This window comes from Henckelia pumila, chromosome 3 (assembly GCF_033568475.1).
Source record: "Henckelia pumila isolate YLH828 chromosome 3, ASM3356847v2, whole genome shotgun sequence".
Classification (NCBI taxonomy): Eukaryota; Viridiplantae; Streptophyta; class Magnoliopsida; order Lamiales; family Gesneriaceae; genus Henckelia; species Henckelia pumila.
Window position 1 is genome coordinate 184438964 of NC_133122.1, and position 23996 is coordinate 184462959.

Sequence of the window (23996 nt, forward strand, 5' to 3'; positions counted from 1 at the left end):
TGCAGAGTTTTACTCAGTTTTTGTGTTCGAAATTGGTGTAATCTCCCTGCTAAATCTGCCACTATTTATAGGTGTAAGAAGCAGCTGAAGGGCCTCCCATTCATGGCCAATAACTCATATTAACAGCCATCATTTTTCATTATTGCAGCTGTTACAATCTCTTGATTTCTAGCTGTTACACTCCTTGGCTGATACATGCAACACTAATCTGCATACTCATTGTGGCTGTTACAATTCTAGCCTATGACCAAAAAATGTGGCTTCACATTCCTCCCACCTTGAGAGAAGTTTCGTCCTCGAAACTTGGATTGGGTTGTTCTTCAAAGAGAAATGGGTATAGCTTTCGCATCTTCTCCTCTAACTCCCAAGTGGCTTCCCTTTCCGTGTGATTAGACCACTGAATTTTTACGTATGGAATGGTTCTTCTTCTCAACACTTGATCCTTTGTATCCACTATTCGTATTGGAACTTCTTCATACTTGAGCTCTTTTTTCAGATTCCCTTCAATTACCAGAGGTTCAATTTCAAGGACATGACTGGGATCTGGGATGTACTTCCGTAATTGAGAAACATGGAAAACATTGTGAATCCTTGACATATCTGGTGGTAAGGCCAGTCTATACGCCAAGGTTCCTACTTTGTCCAGAATCTCGAATGGTCCGACGTATCTAGGATTCAATTTTCCAGCTTTTCCAAATCGAACAACTCCTTTCATGGGTGAGATTTTTACATACGCCTTTTCACCTGCTTCAAATTCCAACGGTCGTCTCTTCATATCAGCCCAACTCTTTTGTCGATCTTGAGCAGCTTTGAGTTTTTCCTTGATGATAGTTACTTTCTCTACCGTTTCTTGAATCAATTCAGGTCCAGTGATGGCTTTCTCTCCGACTTCATCCCAGTATAAAGGTGAGCGACACTTCCTCCCATATAATGCTTCGTATGGTGCCATACCAATACTGCTGTGGTAACTATTGTTGTAAGCAAATTCGATGAAAGGCAAGTGTTCACTCCAGTTACAACTAAATTCTAGAGCACAAGCCCTCAGCATATCCTCCAATGTTTGGATTGTTCTCTCTGTTTGGCCATCAGTTTGAGGGTGATAGGCCGTACTGAGAGTGATCTTGGTTCCCATTGCATTCTGAAAGCTTTTCCAAAATCTGGACGCAAACCTCGGGTCCCTATCTGACAAAATACTAGCAGGTACGCCATGTAATCTTACGATATTGTCCATGTACAGGGTAGCTAGTTTATACAGGTTGTAGTTCATGCGGACCGGTAGGAAATGCGCTGTCTTTGTAAGTCTATCTACAATTACCCATATTCCGTCATGACTCTGCCTTGACTTGGGTAAACCGACAACAAAATCCATAGAAATATGTTCCCACTTCCATTCTGGAATTTCCAAAGGTTGAAGTAATCCTCCAGGTCGTTGATGTTCAGCTTTGACTTTCTGATAGACCTGACATCGCGACACAAACTCAGCAACATCCTTCTTCATTCCATTCCACCAAAAATTTCCTTTTAAATCTCGATACATCTTGGTGCTGCCGGGATGCACTGAAAATTTTGATTTGTGTGCCTCAGACATCACCTCATGACGAATATTATCGATGTTGGGTACACACAATCGTCCTTTCACCCACATAACTCCATTGGAATCTATTTCAAGATTTTGTGTCTTTCCTTCTCCTGCTTGCTCCCTGAGTTTTGCTAAAGAAGGATCGTGGCTTTGTTTCAATTTGACTGTTTCTCGAAGACATGGTTGTGCTGAGAGTGAGGCTAAGATTACCTTACTCATGTTCTTCCGACTTAGAGCATCAGCTACCTTATTTGCTTTTCCAGGGTGATAGCTTATTGTCAAGTCATAATCCTTTAATAGTTCAATCCACCTTCTCTGTCTCATATTCAATTCTTTTTGAGTAAACAAGTACTTGAGACTTTGATGATCAGTAAATATTTCACACTTTGCACCGTAAAGATAATGTCTCCAAATCTTTAGTGCAAAGACCACTGCGGCTAATTCAAGGTCATGCGTAGGATAATTTTGCTCATACGGCTATAATTGTCTTGAAGCATAAGCAATTACCCTTCCATCTTGCATGAGCACGCATCCCAATCCTCCTTTTGACGCGTCGCTATAGATGACAAAATCCTTGCCTTCAGTTGGAAGTATCAATACTGGTGAAGATGCCAGCTTTTTCTTCAGAATTTCAAAGCTCTGTTCACACGTTTCATCCCAGTTGAACTTAGAGTTCTTTTGTGTGAGTTTGGTGAGAGGTGTAGCTATCGAAGAAAAACCTTCCACAAATTTTCGATAATCGCCAGCCAAACCTAGAAAGCTTCGGATTTCAGTTACAGTTTTTGGTCTAGGCCAATCCATAACTGCCTCCACTTTCTTGGGATCCACAGATACTTCGTCTTTGGATATTATATGGCCCAAGAAGGTGACGCTCTTTAGCCAAAATTCACACTTCTTGAATTTGGCATAAAGTTCTTTCTCTCTTAGCGTCTGGAGAGTGAGTCGGAGATGTTCTTTGTGGTCTTCTTCACTTGGTGAATATACGAGGATGTCGTCAATAAATACCACCACAAACTTGTCGAGGAACGGCTTGAATACTCTATTCATGAGATCCATAAATACTGCCGGTGCGTTAGTTAACCCAAAAGGCATCACCATAAATTTGTAATGCCCATACCATGTCCTAAAAGTTGTTTTCGGAACATCTGCTGACTTGACTTTCAATTGATGATAGCCTGACCTTAGATCGAGCTTGGAAAAGACTGTAGCTCCTTTGAGCTGGTCAAACAAATCATCAATTCTTGGGAGGGGGTACTTGTTCTTGATTCTGATCTTATTGAGTTCTCGATAGTCGATACACAACCTCATACTCCCATCTTTCTTCTTCACAAATAGGACCGGGGCTCCCCAAGGAGATGCACTTGGTCGTATTTGCTTTTTATCCAACAATTCTTGGAGTTGCTCTCTTAATTCTTTCAGCTCTGCTGGAGCCATTCGGTATGGTGCTTTTGAGATAGGTGCAGCACCAGGTACTAGATTAATTTCAAATTCCACTTCACGGTCGGGCATTACCCCAGGAAGTTCTTCAGGAAACACATCTGGAAATTCTTGAACTACAGGAATATCTTCTAATGAAAGTGCAACTTCTTCCTTTACTTTGCCTACCACTGCTAGGTATACTTCTTCGCCACTTTTCATAGCTTTCCAAGTTTGAGAAGCAGATAAAAGGGACTTCTGCTCCTTGACTTTGCCATGATAAATGGCTTCGTCGAGATTTGCAGCTTTCAATTTGACATTCTTCATGCGACAATCTACTAAAGCATGGTTATTTGCTAGCCAATCCATTCCTAAAATGGCATCAAATTCTACCATGGGTAGTTGAATGAGTTCAGCTTGAAATATGTGTTCACTAGTTGTCATTACACAATCTCTGTGAACCCTATGTGTTTCAATTGTTTTGCTAGTGGGAGTTGCTACTCTAAAAGGTTCCACCAGTATCTCAGGAGTAAGTCCTAACTTCTTAGCAAACCTCTTAGATATAAATGAATGCGTAGCACCACAATCAAATAATACATAAGCAGAAGTTTTGTTGATTAGAATGGTACCTGCTACAACGTCATTTGCATTCTCGACTTCTTCTTGTGTTACCGCAAAAACTCGGGCATTTGGCTTGTTCTCTTTTGGTTTATTCGTAGCAAAACTGCCTTTTGCCTCAGCTTCTTTGCCTTTGTTTTCTGGACAATCTGCAATGCGGTGTCCAGTCTTCCCACATCCAAAACAGGCGCCACTTGCTCTGCGGCATTCTCCAAAGTTTTTAAATCCACACGTACTACATGTTTGGATTTCTTGATAGCTTGGTTTTGAAGGAGCGCTCTTGTTTGTTCCAGTAAACTGATATGGTTTCTTGAATGTCTGTTTTCCTGTTGAAGATTGCCCCACAAGAGGTCTCTTGTTCGTGTTCTCACCATCCCTTCGGTTGATATCGATCTCAGCTCGAATTGCAGCTCCCATTAAATCAGCGAAACTTGTGGCATGGTAAACTGCTAAAGCTGTCTGAATAAGACTGCTCAAACCTCTTTTGAAACGGTGCATTTTCAAGACATCATCAGCCATGATAGTAGGAGCATACGTTCCAAGTGAATTGAATTTTGAAGTGTATTCAACCACTGACATATCCTGAGTCTGAGTGAAATTTTCGAACTCACTTAATTTTTGCAATCTGACTTTCGCAGGGTAATACTTGTGACACCCCGTTTTTATCTTAAATGAGTTTATTTGAGTTAATCGGAGATTGCAGAGTTCACGAGCCGACTTGATTTTGATCAGGGTCCTTTTTGCAAATTTTGGAAATTTCAGGGACTAAAACGCAAATAATGGATTTGTTATATTATCTACTCAACTTTTGACTTTTCTCATTCATCCTTCTCCTTCCTTAGCCGACTCCTCCTCCATTGAAACGCCCCATCTCCTTTTCAAGCTTTTGGATTTCCGTCCGAGCTCGATCCGGCCGTTAGAAATTATTTCTGAAGACAGTTTAGCGATCACTGCAGCGAGAGCTCCGTTATACCGTAAGTTTTTCAACGATCAGATACATTCTAGTTTTTGGATGTTGTTAGAATCGATTTAGATTCGAGTATGTTGTTCTCTACAGAGTTCTGATCGTTTATTATCTGTCAGTTTTGAAATAGAGCGACGTTCGGATTTGTTATGATTTTTGGAAGCCATTTTCGAAAATCATGGTTTTGAGATTTGTTGGGTTTGTCTTGTTGTTGTTGTATTAGCATTGAATTGAGTTGTTATCAGTATTGAACTGCTGTCTGCGTTGCCGGTTGTTCAGTTATAGCCGTTATGCCGTCGGTTTGAGTTTTTGGAGATTTTGAACCGTTTTTGAGTTTGAACTTGGCTTGTAAGTTTATCGTGGTTATTGATCAATCATCTCTTGTATCTGAACAGATTCGTTCGGAGTTGTCAAGCCCAGAGTTAGCAGCTGTTTGATCGTTTCAGAGAATTGGACGAAGAACGGTATAAAGAGTTTTCCTTGAACCGTTGCCTTGTTGTTGTTAGATTGTGTAGTTGTTTATACAATCTCTTTTGTAGCTTATCCAGAGTTGGAGCTACTGCATTGAAAGGTAAAAGCAGTCATCGTAGCGGGATAGCATACTCGGGACTGTGGTTCTCGAGTTTTCCCTTTTGAAATCTCATACTTGCATCTACACTTGTTCTAGCATGAGGAACTTGTGTATTGTTTGATTGTATTGGTTTTGTTAAAAGGATTATGTTTTATGTTTCTGTTATGCATTCATCTTGAGCCAATCTTGTTTCAGCGGGCAGAACCATCCTTTTTGTTTAGACGTTTGGGAACTATGATTGAGTGGCCCAGGTCGTAGTCGTTTCGTCTGGTGCTAGCATACTCATTATAGTTGCTCAAAGTCTAGAGGAGTGAGATACGTGGCACCACCTCGATTGGGAGAGTCGGTGAGTTGTTACGTGATCTTATCCTCGGGATCCCAAAGGCACAGCAGCAATCCCTCGTTATCAGATTTGATATCCCTGTTTAAAGACATGCATTTCATTACGATGTTATTGAGTTCGTTATTGTATTGAAAGCATGTTTGTTACTTGTATTACTTGTTATGTTGCTTTTACTGGGAATGTCGTTCTCACCGGTTATCCGGCTGTTGCTTTGTTTTGTATGTGTACTTGGCAACAGGTGGGGCAGGAACAAGTCAGAAGAGGCATGGTTAGCTTCGAGGGCAAGTAGTAGGAGTGAGACTCGGTTTAGAAGTCGAAGTAGCATGTTTATCTAGTTTAAGATTGAAGCATGTTAGAACTCGAACTTGATATGTTTTGTTATTCGAATTAGTTTGTATTCGGATTGTAATCTGAAATCGAAGTATGTTGTTGTCGTATCGATTTAGACTTCTGGTTGTTTTTAGGCCTTCTGAAAGCATGACTTGTTATGGCATGTTTCCCTACACCCTGTTATTGCATATGTATTTGAAGGCATGTCGGACCAAGCGCGGAATCCTTTCTTTATTTTCTGCAGCCTGAGCATTTTCTGCCCAGGCCTTCCGCGCGCGGGCGAGGCGTTCCTCGCGCGCGCGCGAGGCCTCTGTTGGGCCTCTGAATTGTTTGCCCACGCGCGCGTGAGCTTGGTACCTCGCGCGGGCGCGAGCCTTTGGTTGGTCTCGGTTGTTGAAGCCCGCGCACGCGCGAGCTTGGTTCCTCGCGCGGGCGCGCAGCGTTTAAAAAAAAAAAAAAAAAAAACTTTGAATTGTTTTACTCTTGGATTCTTGTTCGCTTAATTGTTGTTTAATCCGAGATTAGTGGTTTAGAATCGAGGTCTCACATTAAGTGGTATCAGAGCGTTAAGATTCTTGGTCGAACTAGAGTGAGCGGGGTAGATCGAGTCTGTGTGTAATGACTCCTCGCATGTGTTTGAATTATTTAATTGTGTACTTAATTCCATGCGAGCATGCTTTATTGTTTGAGCATTATTTGAATTACATGGTTGTGTGATTTAAATTAATAAAGCATGATCTACTTGAGATATAACTGTTTCTGTTCTCGACTGGTATTCGGTATTCCAAGCGGTTGTAAGGGCACTGATGGTAGCGATTGAGATATCTCGTGTGCTAACCTTTGATTATCAGATGGGTCCTCGTCGAGTGATAAACAGAAACACACCACCAGTTATCCCTGCGACTGAGCAAGCTAGCACTGAGGTTGATCAGTTGGATGCTTCAGCAACTCCTATGGAAACCTTGCTGAAGAGGTTTCAGTCGTTCAATCCACCATTGTTGATGGGTTCAGAAAATCCAGTTGACTGTGAGAGTTGGTTGGATGATATGGATCAGTTGTTTGATTCCATTGACTACACAGATGACCGCCGAATCAGGTTAGTAATTCATCAGCTGCGTGGTGGTGCTAAGAGCTGGTGGATCATGACAAAGAAAGCATTTGAGAGTAGAGGTACAGAGGTTACTTGGACTCTTTTTAAATCTGAGTTTTATAAGCGGTTTTTCCCTATCTCGTATCGTAAGGATAAGGGAGCAGAGTTTGCAAATCTGAGGCAAGGGAATCTGAACATTGAAGAGTACGTGGCTAAGTTCGATAGTCTGTTGCGTTTTGCACCGCTAATTGCCAGAGATGAAGAAGCTAAGGCAGATCAGTTCATCAACGGGTTGAACCCCGATGTCTTCACGTTGGTTAACACCAACAGGTCTAGCAACTTTTCGGATGCCATGAATTACGCAAAGGGAGCAGAAGCAGGCTTGTGGAGGCAAAGAGGTAATCAGGGGGCACCTCAGCAGCAGAGGCAGTATCAGAACCAACCATCTCAGTACCAGAATCAGCCACCTCAACATCAGAACCAGCAGCAGAGGTATGAAGGTGGAAACAGTGGGGGAAATAGAAAGGATCAGTACAAGGCAAGAGGTAAACAGTTCAAGAGACAGGGGAACAGTTCGTCCAGTTCCAGTGGTTCGAAGCAATTCGGTTCAGGACCGAGTTCTGGGTCATCATCCTTGTACTGCAGCAAGTGTGGAGGAAGACACTCACCGGATCAGTGTGTGGGAGTCTTCGGCAATTGTAACACATGTCAGCAACCGGGACACTTCTCTAAAGTGTGCCCTCAACGTAATAGAGATAGAACTCAGAGTGGGAGTTCGTCTAGACCTGCAGCTCAGCCGGAGAGGCAGTCGTCTGCAGTGCACTCTTTCCAACCCCAGCAACAGCAGAACAGACAGGGAGGTAGCTCTAGTGCAAATCAGCCTCCGAGACAGCAAGCACGAGTCTTTCCATTGACAGAGGATCAGGCTCAGGCAGCACCTGACGATGTCATAGCAGGTAACTGTTCGATTTTCGGTCATTCTGCTCATGTCTTGATAGATACAGGTGCTTCCCATTCCTTTATCTCTGAGAAATATGTGTTATTGCATGCTTTGCCAACTGAATTGTTGCCTACAGTAGTAGCTGTTACTTCACCTTTGGGTGGAGGAATTGTTTGTGTCCGACTAGTCAGGAACTGTGAATTTTGTTTCGAGGGGAATTTGTTAGAATTCGACTGTATTGTGCTTGGGTTGTCAAATTTTGATTGTATTTTCGGTATAGATGCTTTGACCAAGTACAGGGCAACAGTTGATTGTTTTCTGAAAGTTTTCAGGTTCAGACCTGAAATGGCAGACGAGTGGAAATTCTTTGGTAAGGGTTCTCGATCTAGAATTCCTTTGATTTCAGTGTTATCTATGACTCGTTTGTTACAGAGAGGTGCAGAAGGATTTTTGGTTTATGCGGTTGATGTACTGAAATCTAGCCCAGCTTTGGTTGACTTACCAGTGGTTAGAGATTTTGCTGATGTGTTTCCGGAAGATGTTCCTGGATTGCCACCCATTCGAAAGGTTGAATTCAGCATTGACTTAGTGCCAGGTACTCAACCTATTTCAAAAGCTCCTTATCGTATGGCACTTGTTGAATTGAGAGAGTTGAAGGAGCAGCTTGAGGATTTGATTGCCAAGGGATACATCAGACCTAGTGTATCGCCTTGGGGTGCTCCTGTTCTATTCGTTCGGAAGAAGGATGGTTCTATGCGGCTCTGTATCGACTACCGTCAATTGAATCAGGCTACAGTTAAGAACAGGTATCCTTTACCCCGAATAGATGACTTGTTCGATCAACTGCAGGGTTCTTCTGTCTACTCTAAGATTGATCTGAGGTCAGGCTACCATCAGCTGAGAGTGCGAGAGGAAGATGTTCCTAAGACCGCATTCAGAACGAGGTATGGTCACTTTGAGTTTATAGTCATGCCGTTCGGTTTGACTAACGCTCCAGCTGTTTTTATGGGTTTGATGAACCGTATCTTTCAGCGTTATTTAGATGAATTCGTCATTATTTTCATCGATGATATTCTTATCTACTCGAAGAACCGTACTGACCATGCAGAGCACTTGAGAATCGTCTTGCAAATTTTACGAGTTGAGCAGTTGTTTGCCAAGCTATCGAAATGCGAATTCTGGTTAGATCGAGTTGTCTTTCTCGGTCATATTATTTCTGAAGATGGGATTTCTGTCGATCCCAGCAAAATCAAAGCGGTTATGAATTGGCCTAGACCGACATCAGTACCTGAGATCCGAAGCTTCATGGGTTTAGCTGGTTATTACCGTCGTTTCATCGAGGGTTTCTCGTCTATTGCCAAGCCTATTACCCAGCTGACTCAGAAGAATGCGCCTTTTGTCTGGACTACAGATTGTGAGGCTAGCTTTGTTGATCTGAAGAGGAGACTGACCAGTGCTCCAATTCTTTCTATTCCGAAGGGTACTGGAGGTTTCACAGTGTATTGTGATGCTTCTAACCGAGGTTTGGGTTGTGTTCTTATGCAGCATAAGCATGTGATAGCGTATGCATCGAGGCAGCTAAAACCGCACGAGACTCGTTATCCTGTTCATGATCTTGAACTTGCAGCGATTGTATTTGCTTTGAAGATCTGGCGTCACTATCTTTATGGTGAGTCTTTCGAGATCTTTTCTGATCATAAGAGTCTTAAGTACTTGTTTTCACAGGCAGAGCTGAATATGAGACAGAGAAGATGGTTAGATCTGTTGAAGGATTTTGACTGTGAGATCAAGTATTATCCAGGGAAGTCGAATGCAGTTGCAGATGCCTTGAGCCGAAAGCTTTGTTCTTTATCTCTTTCAACTATCGGTGTTTCTCAGTTGGTCGATGATTGTTGCACTTCTGGTTTAGAGTTTGAAACAGATAGGGAGACTATCAGAGTGTTTGCTATTCAAGCCGAGCCGGAGTTGTTTGTTGCAATCAGAGAAGCACAGAAGTCTGAGCCGAGCATTCAGGATTCAGTAGAGAAAGTCAGAACTGGGCATCAGTCAGAATTCCAGGTTAGAGATGACGTTTTGTTTGTGAATAACCGTATTGTTGTGCCTGATATTTCGGAGTTGAGACAGCGTATTCTCCGAGAGGCTCATTGCAGTCGGTTTAGCATTCATCCTGGAGGTCGTAAGATGTACAATGATCTAAAGAGTCAGTTCTGGTGGAAGAGAATGAAGAGCGACATCGCGAGGTTTGTGTCACGGTGTTTGAACTGTCAGCAAGTGAAAGCAGAGCGGAAGCGACCAGGTGGTCTATTGCACAGCTTATCTGTTCCTGATTGGAAATGGGATCACATTTCTATGGATTTCGTCACGAAGCTACCACGATCCGTTCGAGGATGCGATGCCATTTGGGTAGTAATCGACCGATTGACGAAGTCAGCTTGCTTTATTCCTTACAGGATGACGTATCGTCATGATCAGATGGCTGAGCTTTATGTTAGCAATGTTGTGAGATTGCATGGGGTGCCGAAGTCGATCGTTTCAGACAGAGACCCGAGATTCACTTCTCACTTCTGGCATAGTTTGCAAGAGGCTCTTGGTACTCGATTGCATCTGAGTACAGCTTATCATCCTCAGACAGATGAACAGTCAGAGCGGACTATCCAGACGTTGGAGGATATGCTGCGAGCGGTAGTGCTAGACTTTGGTACTAGTTGGCAGGATTCTTTGCCTCTTGTCGAGTTTTCTTACAACAACAGCTTCCAAGCGAGTATCGGTATGACGCCTTTTGAGGCATTATATGGTAAGAAATGCCGATCTCCGTTGTTTTGGGATGATTTATCTGAGTCACCAGATTTGGGGCCGGATATGCTTCGAGTTATGGCAGAACAGGTTAAGGTCATTCAGACCAGAATGAAGACAGCTCAAGATAGACAAGAAAAGTATGCGAATGTCAGACGTCGACCTCTGAGTTTTGAGCAGGGAGACCGTGTATTCCTTAAGATTTCTCTGTTCAGAGGCACCGTCAGATTCGGTAAGAGAGGAAAGTTATCTCCGAGATTCATCGGTCCGTACGAGATTCTCGAGAAGATAGGCGATCTTGCCTACAGACTTGCACTTCCTCCGTCTTTATCTGGTATTCACGACGTTTTTCACGTCTCTATGCTGCAAAAGTATCATCCAGATCCTTCTCATATCCTTCAGCCTGACGAAGCCGAGTTAGACGAGACTCTGAGCTATTTTGAGCGACCGATTCAGATCCTTGATCGGAAAGAAAAGCAACTCAGGACCAAGTTGATTCCGTTAGTGAAGGTGCAGTGGAGCCGTCACGGTGTTGAGGAAGCGACTTGGGAGACAGAGTCTGACATGAGACAGCGTTTTCCAGAGCTATTCGGATGACGTGAGTTCTTCTTACTGTCTTTAGTTCTTTATTCTATCTTTGAGTTGTGGTTCTCGTTGATTTCGAGGACGAAATCTCTTCTTAGTGGGGGAGAATTGTGACGCCCCGTTTTTATCTTAAATGAGTTTATTGGAGTTAATCGGAGATTGCAGAGTTCACGAGCCGACTTGATTTTGATCAGGGTCCTTTTTGCAAAATTTGGAAATTTCAGGGACTAAAACGCAAATAATGGATTTGTTATATTATCTACTCAACTTTTGACTTTTCTCATTCATCCTTCTCCTTCCTTAGCCGGCTCCTCCTCCATTGAAACGCCCCATCTCCTTTTCAAGCTTTTGGATTTCCGTCCGAGCTCGATCCGGCCGTTAGAAATTATTTCTGAAGACAGTTTAGCGATCACTGCAGCGAGAGCTCCGTTATACCGTAAGTTTTTCAACGATCAGATACATTCTAGTTTTTGGATGTTGTTAGAATCGATTTAGATTCGAGTATGTTGTTCTCTACAGAGTTCTGATCGTTTATTATCTGTCAGTTTTGAAATAGAGCGACGTTCGGATTTGTTATGATTTTTGGAAGCCATTTTCGAAAATCATGGTTTTGAGATTTGTTGGGTTTGTCTTGTTGTTGTTGTATTAGCATTGAATTGAGTTGTTATCAGTATTGAACTGCTGTCTGCGTTGCCGGTTGTTCAGTTATAGCCGTTATGCCGTCGGTTTGAGTTTTTGGAGATTTTGAACCGTTTTTGAGTTTGAACTTGGCTTGTAAGTTTATCGTGGTTATTGATCAATCATCTCTTGTATCTGAACAGATTCGTTCGGAGTTGTCAAGCCCAGAGTTAGCAGCTGTTTGATCGTTTCAGAGAATTGGACGAAGAACGGTATAAAGAGTTTTCCTTGAACCGTTGCCTTGTTGTTGTTAGATTGTGTAGTTGTTTATACAATCTCTTTTGTAGCTTATCCAGAGTTGGAGCTACTGCATTGAAAGGTAAAAGCAGTCATCGTAGCGGGATAGCATACTCGGGACTGTGGTTCTCGAGTTTTCCCTTTTGAAATCTCATACTTGCATCTACACTTGTTCTAGCATGAGGAACTTGTGTATTGTTTGATTGTATTGGTTTTGTTAAAAGGATTATGTTTTATGTTTCTGTTATGCATTCATCTTGAGCCAATCTTGTTTCAGCGGGCAGAACCATCCTTTTTGTTTAGACGTTTGGGAACTATGATTGAGTGGCCCAGGTCGTAGTCGTTTCGTATGGTGCTAGCATACTCATTATAGTTGCTCAAAGTCAAGAGGAGTGAGATACGTGGCACCACCTCGATTGGGAGAGTCGGTGAGTTGTTACGTGATCTTATCCTCGGGATCCCAAAGGCACAGCAGCAATCCCTCGTTATCAGATTTGATATCCCTGTTTAAAGACATGCATTTCATTACGATGTTATTGAGTTCGTTATTGTATTGAAAGCATGTTTGTTACTTGTATTACTTGTTATGTTGCTTTTACTGGGAATGTCGTTCTCATCGGTTATCCGGCTGTTGCTTTGTTTTGTATGTGTACTTGGAAACAGGTGGGGCAGGAACAAGTCAGAAGAGGCATGGTTAGCTTCGAGGGCAAGTAGTAGGAGTGAGACTCGGTTTAGAAGTCGAAGTAGCATGTTTATCTAGTTTAAGATTGAAGCATGTTAGAACTCGAACTTGATATGTTTTGTTATTCGAATTAGTTTGTATTCGGATTGTAATCTGAAATCGAAGTATGTTGTTGTCGTATCGATTTAGACTTCTGGTTGTTTTTAGGCCTTCTGAAAGCATGACTTGTTATGGCATGTTTCCCTACACCCTGTTATTGCATATGTATTTGAAGGCATGTCGGACCAAGCGCGGAATCCTTTCTTTATTTTCTGCAGCCTGAGCATTTTCTGCCCAGGCCTTCCGCGCGCGGGCGAGGCCTCTGTTGGGCCTCTGAATTGTTTGCCCACGCGCGCGCGAGCTTGGTACCTCGCGCGGGCGCGAGCCTTTGGTTGGTCTCGGTTGTTGAAGCCCACGCACGCGCGATCTTGGTTCCTCGCGCGGGCGCGCGGCGTTTAAAAAAAAAAAAAAAACTTTGAATTGTTTTACTCTTGGATTCTTGTTCGCTTAATTGTTGTTTAATCCGAGATTAGTGGTTTAGAATCGAGGTCTCACAATACTGCTTCAGGAACACATCCTTAAATTGTCGCCACGTGATTGGACCAGCTGCTTTTATAGGTGGTGACACTGCCTCCCACCACTTGGCTGCTTTTTCTTCCAAGAAGGGTGTTACTACATCCACCTTAAACTCATCAGGGATCTCGAGTAGGCGGAGTTGAGTCTCGATATTCTTGAGCCAATATTGGCCAACCTCAGGATCTGGATCTCCTTTAAAGGTTTGGGCTCGGTTCTTTCTCAGTGACTCATAATGATACTTCACCCCATGCACCTGTGGTAGTGGGCTGCCATTTGCAGGCGGGTTTCCCAACCCTTGAAGGGTGTTAGCCACAATGGCTGCTATAGCCGCCAAGTCAGCATGATTTAGGCCTAATACTTGCGGCGGCGGAGGCGGAGGCGGAGGGTTCCCTTCATTGTTGTTGTTGCGGTTTCTATAGCGTGGGTTACGATTGTTGCGTACTGGTCTCTCGTCCATGTCCTACATACGTAAAAGTTTCTAAGATTCTGATAGATTTATGGTTTAGAAAAATAAATTAACAAGTTGAACACATAGGTAAACAAAAGACCATTCATTGAATTTCAGAATAACAACCGAATTGAAATAACAACTGATAGTTTTGGAATTGAAAGCAACAACTGATTTGGAAATAAGTGACAAGAAAACATAGCTGAATAAAAAATAATGCATCCATACTAATCTAAGTCTATAACTTCTCCATCCCCCAGAACATCGGCGGCCACCTCCTCAACCTCAATCTCTTCCGGATCTTCCTCCGGATCCTCCTCAGGTTCCTCCTCGGAATCCTCTTCTTGCAGTTGATTCACGGCCTGGAGTAGAATGGCATTATGATTATTCAAGTTTGCCACTGTACCCTGCAATTGCTGGACTTTAGCTTCCAGCTGTTGGATGCGATCTCGCATCTGTTGAAGACGCTGCCTATGTTCTGCGCAGGACTGCTGCCTCAACTGCTTCTCATGTTCCACTTGTTTAGACAAGTGGCTAACAACACCAGACAACTCTGCTATGGTGTCCTGTGCTGTCCCCAATCTGTCTTTCGACTGCTTATGTTCTATCTCAGCTGCCTCCATTTTTCCTTTCGTTTTGTTATGCTCTTCTTCAGACTTAATCACTTGGTTGCGCAGAGCTTCTTCACGAAAATGGTTAAGGTCCATGTCATCACGAAGATATATGTTGTCCCCCCTCACTTGCTCTAACTCATAGAAGTACTGGTTGGCCCTCTTCTCCCATTCACGCTGCTCACGTCTAGCAAGAACTACCTTAGCGCAAAGTCGAGTAATCTTATGCTTCTGGTTATCAATAACCAGTTGCTTCATGCGAAAGATGGAATGGGCACGAGTACGAGGAAAACTGGGCGCCATTTCCTGAAAGAAAACAAATGGAAAGGCTGGGCTTAGAACAAAAAAAATATATATATATCAGAATTCAGCAATTACACAATACATGAACAGTTTGCAATAATTACAAACGAAACGGTACTTTTCGGAAAAATTTTCCAAAAATGGAAAATTTTGAGATTTTTAATTGAGCTGACAGTATCGATTGTGAGGATCACGACACAATCGACGGAATTGGATTTCGAGTTTTTTTATAAAAAGTTATAAGCATTCTAAATCTTTCCTAAAACGGCAAAAACGCGATTTCGGAGGCCTAAACGAAGGAATTCGGCCAAAATCCGAGTTACATCACGACAAAATGTAATTTTGTGGTGACTTTGGTTCGTGAGATCATTTCGGAGGGGACTACATTGGCCCTTTGGCCTACTGTGAGAAACTGCAAAAAAATTTCTAAGGTATTCCCACCCGGATTATGAACCTGGCGTCTCTGATACCACAAAAATGTCACGCCCCGTGATCGGAACGTAGCATCGGCGTTGTAAACAATTTTAAATCGTAAAACAACAAGCCATGTAGTACATAAACAGCCTTCAACCAGTCTTTACAAATCCAGTAATGTCTTTACAATAACCAAAACATGATAATAGCGGAAGCGAAATATAAGCGATAATAAAACTAATAAGACTGCTAGCAATTCCATAAATTTAGACTTGATCACCAACCCCAGAATGCGTTTTTCTCATCATCATCCAACTGCTCTTCAGTATCTGGGAAGGGAAGTAAGGGGGATGAGTGTTTTGGGAAACACTCAGCAAGAGGGGGCCAATCGTACATGCAAATGTCGAATATACATATATATAGGAGTTCAAAGGAAGCACATTCCAACACATGTCGCAACATAGATCAGAACAAGGCATGACTTGAAACTGAGCATTAATACATATCATGAATATCACATAAACTTATACATAGCACTGTTATTCATCTCGTTAATCATGGCTACTGATCAGTCCCTAATTTTTACTCCTCTAAGGGGGCGAGGCCTTAAACGGTTATTATAACCCACCGCATCAGGGCCATATCATATCTTATCATGTTTTCGGAATTCCTTATCCACTTCTTAAGTCGAATTCTAACAGTGCATAACAAGGAGTTTCATAGAACAAACATGTACGAATTTCAAAGAAGTATGAACCAGGCCATGTACGATTGAATTTTCACAAACACGATCATGAACGTATTTAAAACATATATAGATATAAGCCCTCTTACAGTATTCGATTTATAACAAATCGTGCAGAACTTGATGTTGATGGTAAGCCTCAAACGTGAGCAGAAAACTTCTTCCACAATAGAACAGAATGCTTGCTTTGAAACTGGAACAGAAACCTTGCTCTGCTTGAACTGCTGCTATCGAACTGGTACTGCTTCTGCTAGTCCTCGAAAGTGGCAGAAGGTTGGAACTCAAAATGTGCAGAGTTTTACTCAGTTTTTGTGTTCGAAATTGGTGTGATCTCCCTGCTAAATCTGCCACTATTTATAGGTGTAAGAAGCAGCTGAAGGGCCTCCCATTCATGGCCAATAACTCATATTAACAGCCATCATTCTTCATTATTGCAGCTGTTACAATCTCTTGATTTCTAGCTGTTACACTCCTTGGCTGATACATGCAACACTAATCTGCATACTCATTGTGGCTGTTACAATTCTAGCCTATGACCAAAAAACGTGGCTTCACAGTTATGGACTTTCTGAGTTGTGATTGGACATGGTAGATATCGGTGGTTATGATCCCCTAGTTCGAATGTTCCGAACGTTGTCGGCAGCCATGTTGTCCAATCAAAATACAGGTGTTCGGTAAAGGAAGTTCGGAAGCACGATCGGAAGCTCCGAAGTCCGATCGATAGTTTCGATCGCGAGTTTGGTAGTTCCGAACGTGGTCTATAAATAGGGGTGCTGATAATTGTGTTTTGTGTGCATATTTTTGTGTCGTTTTTATTGTTAATTTGCATGCATTCATGTTTTATTACTTATGTTTTTATGAGTTTTAGTCATATATCATGCATTGTGTCTACATAACATTCCCCTTGCTTTATTTGTAGAAAATTTTGAAAAAGGCCAAAAATCAAGACAGGAGACGTCTCGCTCGAGCGCAACTTCTTGAGCCCGAGCGATCGCAGCATATGGAAAAGAAAAAATTACAGAAGAAGTCTCGCTCGAGCGCAACTTCCTGCGCCCGAGCGAGAAAAGCGTGAGGAAAAAAAAATTCGACAGAAGATGTCTCGCTCGAGCGCAACTTCTTGCGCTCGAGCGAGACGGCGTGCAGACTCCTAATTTTGGAAACTTCTTGCTCGATAGGAAATCAATCTTTTGGAGATATGAGGCATATAAATAGGTCATTTTTCATCAGATTAAGGGTACCAGAAGTGTATTATCTCAAGGGAGGCGGCTAAATCAATTCGGAGTGAAGATTTCTTCATTCTTTCTCTTCTCTTCTTAGTTTTGATTCTTGTTTTTGGTTGAAAAACTTGATTTTGGATTATGTTTACTTTGGAGTAGTCGTTTAGTTTCGATCAAGGCCACGTGATTGGGCCGAACAAATTGTTGGTGAATACTTGAATGTTTATTTGGGATTTTTCATATTTTATTTTAATATTATTAATTTTTGGATTTATGTTTGTCTTGTGATTAATTTGGCCAATTATTTGCTTGCATGTTAATTAATTTCGAGTCAAAAAGTTAGGAACTGATTTTGATCACTTCAATAATCTACACAATGTTAAATCGATTAGAAATAGTATTCAATTTCATTGTGCGACTTTATGTGTTAACTGAATTTTTATAATTCTCAATGCATTTGAATTTGATAAGAATTAATTAAAAATAATTAATCCGTCAATATTTGAATAGGTTTAACTATTTTAGAAATAGACTGTTAAATAATTTAGGATAATTTACCGTAATATAAGATTGAATATGGATCCTAAATTTTTTACTACTTGTTGCATGATTTGTTCGGTGCCTACGTGTGTCTTTGATCGAATTTCTCATCATTGAATAAAAATCCAAAATCTTGTTGCAATTCTATTTTCATCTTTTTTATTCATAATTTAATTAGTAGTTTAATCCAAAAATCACTTTTATTGTTTAGTCTAGATTAAGTTGAAATAATTATATTTTAGTAATTACAAGAAACCAGTCCCTGTGGGTTCGACACTTGGGCTCAACATCCACTTACTATTACTTGACCTAGTATACTTACTAGTTGATACCGAATTAAGAGGTCAAGTTTTTGGCGCCGTTGCTGGGGACTGATTGTAATATCAAAATTTTTATTTTACTTGTAACTAGACTTTATTTTGGTTAATTAGTTTTTAAGTTCTGAAATCTTTTCTTTTATATGTGCTTTCATGTACTTTCTATTGTGCATGCATAGAACTCGACCATCCAAGGATCTCATTCCACTTTACTTGGAGATCGAACGCACGCTCAGCGGTATTCGGAGAGCTAGGCGAGTTATCAATCTTGAGCTTGAGTCAGCATCTGAATCAGAGGAAGAAATGGCGGATAATAGAACTGTTCTTGATCTCATTCGCCCACCAGTTGAAGGTTATAGTGCGACTGGAGTGTTATCAATCCCTACGCTCATCTGGAGTGTTTTCTGTCTTTCTGTGATACTTTCAAATTCAATGGGGTAATATCTGATATAGTGCGACTGCGATTATTCTCATTCTCTCTACAAGGTGATGCACTTGAATGGTTGGATGATCTACCCGTAGGCTCTATTACCACCTGGACCGACCTTTTTCAAACTTTTTTGAACAAGTATTTCCCTCCTACGAAGATGGCGAAGCTATTCTCTAACATTATTTCCTTCAAGCAGAAAGGAGGGGAGTCTTTACATGTAGCCTGGACCAGATTCAAGAAGATTTTGAGGATGTGTTCTCAGCATAATCTTACCCAAAGCCAACAAACCCAGACATTCTATAATGGATCCGATCAATCGGTTCGATCTATGTTAGATGCTGCAGCTAATAGAAGCCTATTCCGGAAGACGCCAGCAGACGCTTGGGAGATCATTGATAATATGGAGGAAAGCGATGTGGGATGGTTGGACGTGAAAAAGGAGAAGAAAGATGGAGTTCTAGAGGTTGATGCACTAACTGATTTGAATGCGAAAATTGATTCTCTTACACATCAAATGACACTTATGCAGACAACTCCAGCAAATCAAGTACAAGTGAATTTGCCTGAAGAACAAAAAGTGTTTGAGGTTGATGCAGCGAACTTTGCAGGAAACCAAGGGAGACCGCTATACAATCTTTATAGCAACACATATAATCCTGGCTGGAAGAACCATCCAAATTTTTTATGGAAACCTGCAGATCCTACCGCAAACACGTCCAAGTCAGTGGAGAAGAAGTCGAGTTTCGAAGAAATCATGATGAAATATGTTGTTGGTACTAGGACTAGGTTGCAGAATCAGGAAGCAATGCTGCAGAAGTTGGAGACGCAGATGATCCAGATAGCAACCCAATTGTCAGCTAGGCAAACAGGGTCACTGCCTAGCAATACTGAGAAGAATTCAAGAGACATAAATTCTATCATGGCGGTTACAAGATTGCAGGCTAATGGAAAGAAAATATTGTTGATGGTGAGGAAACAATGAAACCAAACACTGACCAAGGGATGGAGGACAAGCCAAAGCCCACAGAGTCGGCACCTACAGGTAAGAGAGGTAAGTCTTCTAACCCAACTGTTAATGATAATATTTCTGCAAGTTTCCATGAAAAATTTGGATGGTTCTTCCAGCCAGGATTATATGTGTTGCTATAAGGATTGTATGGCAGTCTCCTACCGCAAACACGTCCAAGCCAGTGGAGAAGAAGCCGAGTTTCGAAGAAATCATGATGAAATATGTTGTTGGTACTGAGACTCATTTGCAGAATCAGGAAGCAATGCTGCAGAAGTTGGAGACGCAGATGAGCCAGATAGCAACCCAATTGTCAGCTAGGCCAACAGGGTCGCTGCCTACCAATACTGAGAAAAATCCAAGAGACATAAATTCTATCATGGCGGTTACAAGATCGCAGGCTGATGGAAAGGAAAAGATTGTTGATGGTGAGGAAGCAATGGAACCAAACACTGACCAAGGGATGGAGGACAATCCAAAGCCCACAGAGTCAGCACCTACAAGTAAGAGAGGTAAATCTTCTAACCAAACTATTAATGATAATATTGATCTGAGTAAACTCCCATTTAACCAACGAGCAAAGCAACTGCAATTGGATAATCAGTTTGCAAAATTTTAGAAGTTTTCAAAAAGCTCCATATTAATATTTCATTTGCAGATGCTTTGGCTCAAATGCCTAGTTATGCAAAATTTTTAAAAGAAATCTTGTCAAACAAAAGAAAACTGGTGGATTTTGAGACTGTTAAGTTGTCGGAGGAATGTTCTATTATTTTACAAAATAAACTCCATCCGAAACTTAAAGATCCAGGTAGTTTTTTGATTCCCTGCACAATAGAAAATTAATTCTTTAGTAAGGCATTGCGTGATCTTGATGCAAGTATTAATCTTATGCCTTACTCATGTTTCCAAAAGCTTGGCATTGGGGAGGTTAGACCAACCATAATTTCCCTACAATTGGCTAATAGATCTATAAAATATCCTAGGGGGATTGTAGAGGACGTGTTGGTCAAAGTTGATAAATTCATTTTTCCAGTGGATTTTGTTGTGCTTGACATGGAAGAGGATCGTGAGATACCTCTTATATTAGGTAGACCATTCTTGGCCACTAAAAAAGCTTTAATTGATGTGTATAAAGGGGAGTTAATTTTGCGAATGAATGATGAGAGTGTGGTTTTTAATGTGTTTCATGGCATTCAATGTCCTGTGGACAATTTTGATTATTTCAAAATTGATGTTACTGATGAATTAGTTGAGTGCTCTTTGAAGGAACAGTTGTCTGCAGATCCACTAGAGATTTGCTTGACAGGAACAGTTCATGAGGAGCACGAGAGTGAGGAAGTTCAAGAGTTCTTGAGATATTTGGATGGAATTAAACCTCTTGCAAGATCCATTAATTCCAAGATAGGACAGCTTGGGAATGTCCCAAAATCTCTGAAGCCATCAGTCGAAGAGCCTCCTTCCCTCGAACTTAAACCACTCCCTTTTCATTTTAAATATTTATATTTGTTGATGAATGATAAACTTCCAGTAATTTGTTCTTCTTCTTTGACAGGGAGCGAGGAAGAGAAGCTGTTGAGAGTGATCAGGGAGCATATTAGAGCCATAGGATGGAGTCTTGCTGACATAAAGGGAATTAGTCCATCCATGTGCATGCACAAGATACTGATGGAGGCGGAGCACAAGACATCTACCCGGCCACAGAGGCGCCTCAACCCGACTATGAAGGAGGAGGTGAAAAAATAGGTGATCAAACTTCTAGATGCAGGTATTATCTATTCTATCTCTGATAATGAATGGGTGAGTCCGATACAGGTAGTTCCCAAAAGAGGAGAATAACTGTGATAGAAAATGAAAATAATGAATTAATCCCTACAAGGACTGTTACGAGATGGCGTGTATGTATTGATTATAAAAAATTGAATGATGTCACCCGTAAGGATCACTTTCCCCTCTTTTTATTGATCAGATGGTTGAGAGGTTGTCAGGGCATGCGTTTTATTGTTTTTTAGACGGCTATTCAGGTTATATGCAAATTCTCATAGAACCTGAAGACCAACATAAAACTACTTTTACATGTCCATATGGTACTTTTGCATATAAACGGATGTCGTTTGGTTTGTGTAATACCACTGCTACTTTTCAGCGTTGCATGATAGCTATTTTCCATGACATGGTAGAAAAGTTCATTGAAGTTTTCATGGATGATTTTCTGTGTTTGGTTCATCTTTTGATGATTGTTTATGCAACTTGGAAAAAGTGTTGAAAAGGTGTGAAGAGAGTAATCTAGTATTAAATTGGGAGAAGTGTCATTTCATGGTGCGAGAAGGGATTGTTTTAGGGCATAAGGTGACAGAAAAAGGCGTAGAGGTGGATCGGGCAAAAATTGAAGTAATTGACAAACTTCTACCACCTACTAATTTAAAAAGAAAAATAAGTTTTTTAGGGCATGCTGGTTTTTATAGGAGATTTATCAAAGATCTTTCTTTTATTGCTAAACCCATAACTAATTTGTTGATAAAAAAGGCACCTTTTGACTTTTTTGGTGAGTTTTTACAAGCGTTTCAGATATTGAAGCAGAAGTTGACCAACACACCAGTAATCGTATCCTCAGATTGGAGTTTGCCATTTGAGTTGATGTGCGATGCCAGTGACACATCATTGGGAGCCGTACTCGGGTAGAAGAGGGATAAAGTGTTGCATGTGATTTACTACGCCAGAATCACATTGTCAGCCACCTAGCTGAACTATGCCACCACTGAAAAAGAACTACTTGCGGTTGTGTTTGCGGTGGAAAAATTCAGATCATACTTGGTGGGGAGCAAAGTCGTTGTCCATATTGACCACTCGGCGTTGAAGTACTTAATGAGCAAAAAGGATGCCAAACCAAGGTTAATTCGTTGGGTTTTATTATTACATGAATTTTACTTGGAAATTATTGACAGAAAGGGCTCGGAGAATCAAGTTGTGGATCACCTCTCTCGTCTGGATAATGAAGGAGTCGAGACGCAGGTAATACATGACGAATTTCCAAATGAGCGGCTATTCGAGGTAACAAATTTACCATGGTATGCAGACATCGCCAATTATCTCAAGTAAGTTTCTTCCTCCGCATATGAATTATCAGCAGAAAAAGAAATTTTTCTCTGAGTTGAAATATTTTTTATGGGAAGATCCATTGATTTTTAAGATTTGTGCAGATGGTATTATTCGTAGATGCATTCCAGCGAAAGAGGTAAATTATATATTGTCACACTGTCACACAGGCCCGACTGGAGGACATTTTGGAGCGGGTAGAACCGCTGCTAAAGTTCTACAGTCGGGATTTTATTGGCCTTCATTGTTTATAGATGCTTATGCTTTTTTGATTGCATATGATGAGCGTCAAAGAGTAGGAAACATTTCTAGGTGACATGAGATTCCCTTGAATAATATTCTTGTGTGTGAAGTTTTTGATGTGTGGGGCATTGATTTTATGGGGCCGTTTCCAACATCTGAAGGGCATAAATATATTTTAGTAGCTGTGGACTATGTGTCTAAGTGGGTTAAGGCACTTGCTTGCAGAACTAATGATTCTAGGGTGGTTGTGAAATTCTTGAAAAAATTTGTGTTTGCAAGATATGGTATACCTAGGGCCATTATTAGTGATGGAGGAACCCACTTTTGTAATCACCAGTTTGGCACATTGCTGAGTAAATATGGGGTCACTCACAAGGTGGCAATACCTTAGGATCCCCAAACTAGTGGACAGGTTGAAATTTTGAACAAAGAATTAAAAAGAATAATGGAAAAAATGGTGAATTCCAATAAGAAAGAGTGGTCCAATAAATTGGATGATGCGTTATGGGCTTATCGCACTGCATTTAAAACACCTATATGTACCTCTCCTTTTAGGTTGTTATATGCTAAAGCATGTCATCTTCCTGTCGAACTTGAACATAAAGCATTGTGGGCTACTAAATTTCTTAAATTTGATCCTAATACTACAGGTGCGGAACAGATGCTGCAACTGAATGAACTAGATGAGCTGAGGCTGGATGCATATGAGAATGCAAGAATCTACAAAGAAAAAATAAAAAAAGGCATGATCAGAATATCGTATCCCGTGAGTTTGAAGTGGGCCAACAGGTATTATTATTTAACTCGCGTTTGAATCTCATGCCAGGTAAGCTGCGATTGAGGTGGTCAGGCCCATTCACTATCACGCAAGTGTTACCATATGGTACGGTGGAGATTACAAGTCCTGCAATTGGAGCATTCAAGGTTAATGGTCAGAGGTTAAAAATTTATTGAGGTGGACATGTGGATAAAACCCAGACCACGATAGATTTGCAGGACCCAAAAAATTGAAAGGGAAATATAGTCGGGATATAGACTATAAATTTAGCGTTGACTGGGAGGAAACCCAGTGCTCTTTTCCTTAAATTTTATTTACTTGTTAGTTTATTTTTGCCTCATTTTCGTTTCAATTGAATTTTGAAAAAAATTTAATATCTCGCTCGAGCGCAACTTTATGTGCTCGAGCGA

At 41.2% G+C, this 23996-nt stretch overlaps 2 protein-coding genes across 2 annotated transcripts; one reads left to right on the forward strand and one right to left on the reverse strand.

The window, feature by feature from the left end:
- Positions 1–262: 262 nt before the first annotated feature.
- On the reverse strand, positions 263–13898 carry LOC140890135 (uncharacterized). Its single transcript, XM_073297892.1, has 4 exons — positions 13421–13898; positions 2147–4185; positions 1795–1825; positions 263–1074 (listed from the first exon to the last, which is right to left on the reverse strand). Exons 1-4 carry the CDS (start codon positions 13896–13898, stop codon positions 263–265), a joined length of 3360 nt encoding a protein of 1119 aa, XP_073153993.1.
- Positions 13899–18207: 4309 nt separating this feature from the next.
- On the forward strand, positions 18208–19448 carry LOC140890136 (uncharacterized). The gene is made up of 2 exons (XM_073297893.1): positions 18208–18388; positions 18490–19448. Exons 1-2 carry the CDS (start codon positions 18208–18210, stop codon positions 19446–19448), a joined length of 1140 nt encoding a protein of 379 aa, XP_073153994.1.
- The last annotated feature ends 4548 nt before the right edge of the window (positions 19449–23996 follow it).

Excerpts from the sequence above, each read along its gene's own strand:
- LOC140890136 (XM_073297893.1), top strand. The coding sequence starts at position 18,208 with ATGCATAGAACTCGACCATCCAAGGATCTCATTCCACTTTACTTGGAG. Across the intron at positions 18,389-18,489 it reads CATTCGCCCACCAGTTGAAG|TGCGACTGCGATTATTCTCA; the intron begins GTTATAGTGCGA and ends TATCTGATATAG.
- LOC140890135 (XM_073297892.1), bottom strand. The coding sequence starts at position 13,898 with ATGGACGAGAGACCAGTACGCAACAATCGTAACCCACGCTATAGAAAC. Across the intron at positions 1,826-2,146 it reads CAACTGAAGGCAAGGATTTT|GTAGCTGATGCTCTAAGTCG; the intron begins GTCATCTATAGC and ends AAAGCAAATAAG. Across the intron at positions 1,075-1,794 it reads TCTAAGTCGGAAGAACATGA|AGAGAACAATCCAAACATTG; the intron begins GTAAGGTAATCT and ends ATGGCCAAACAG.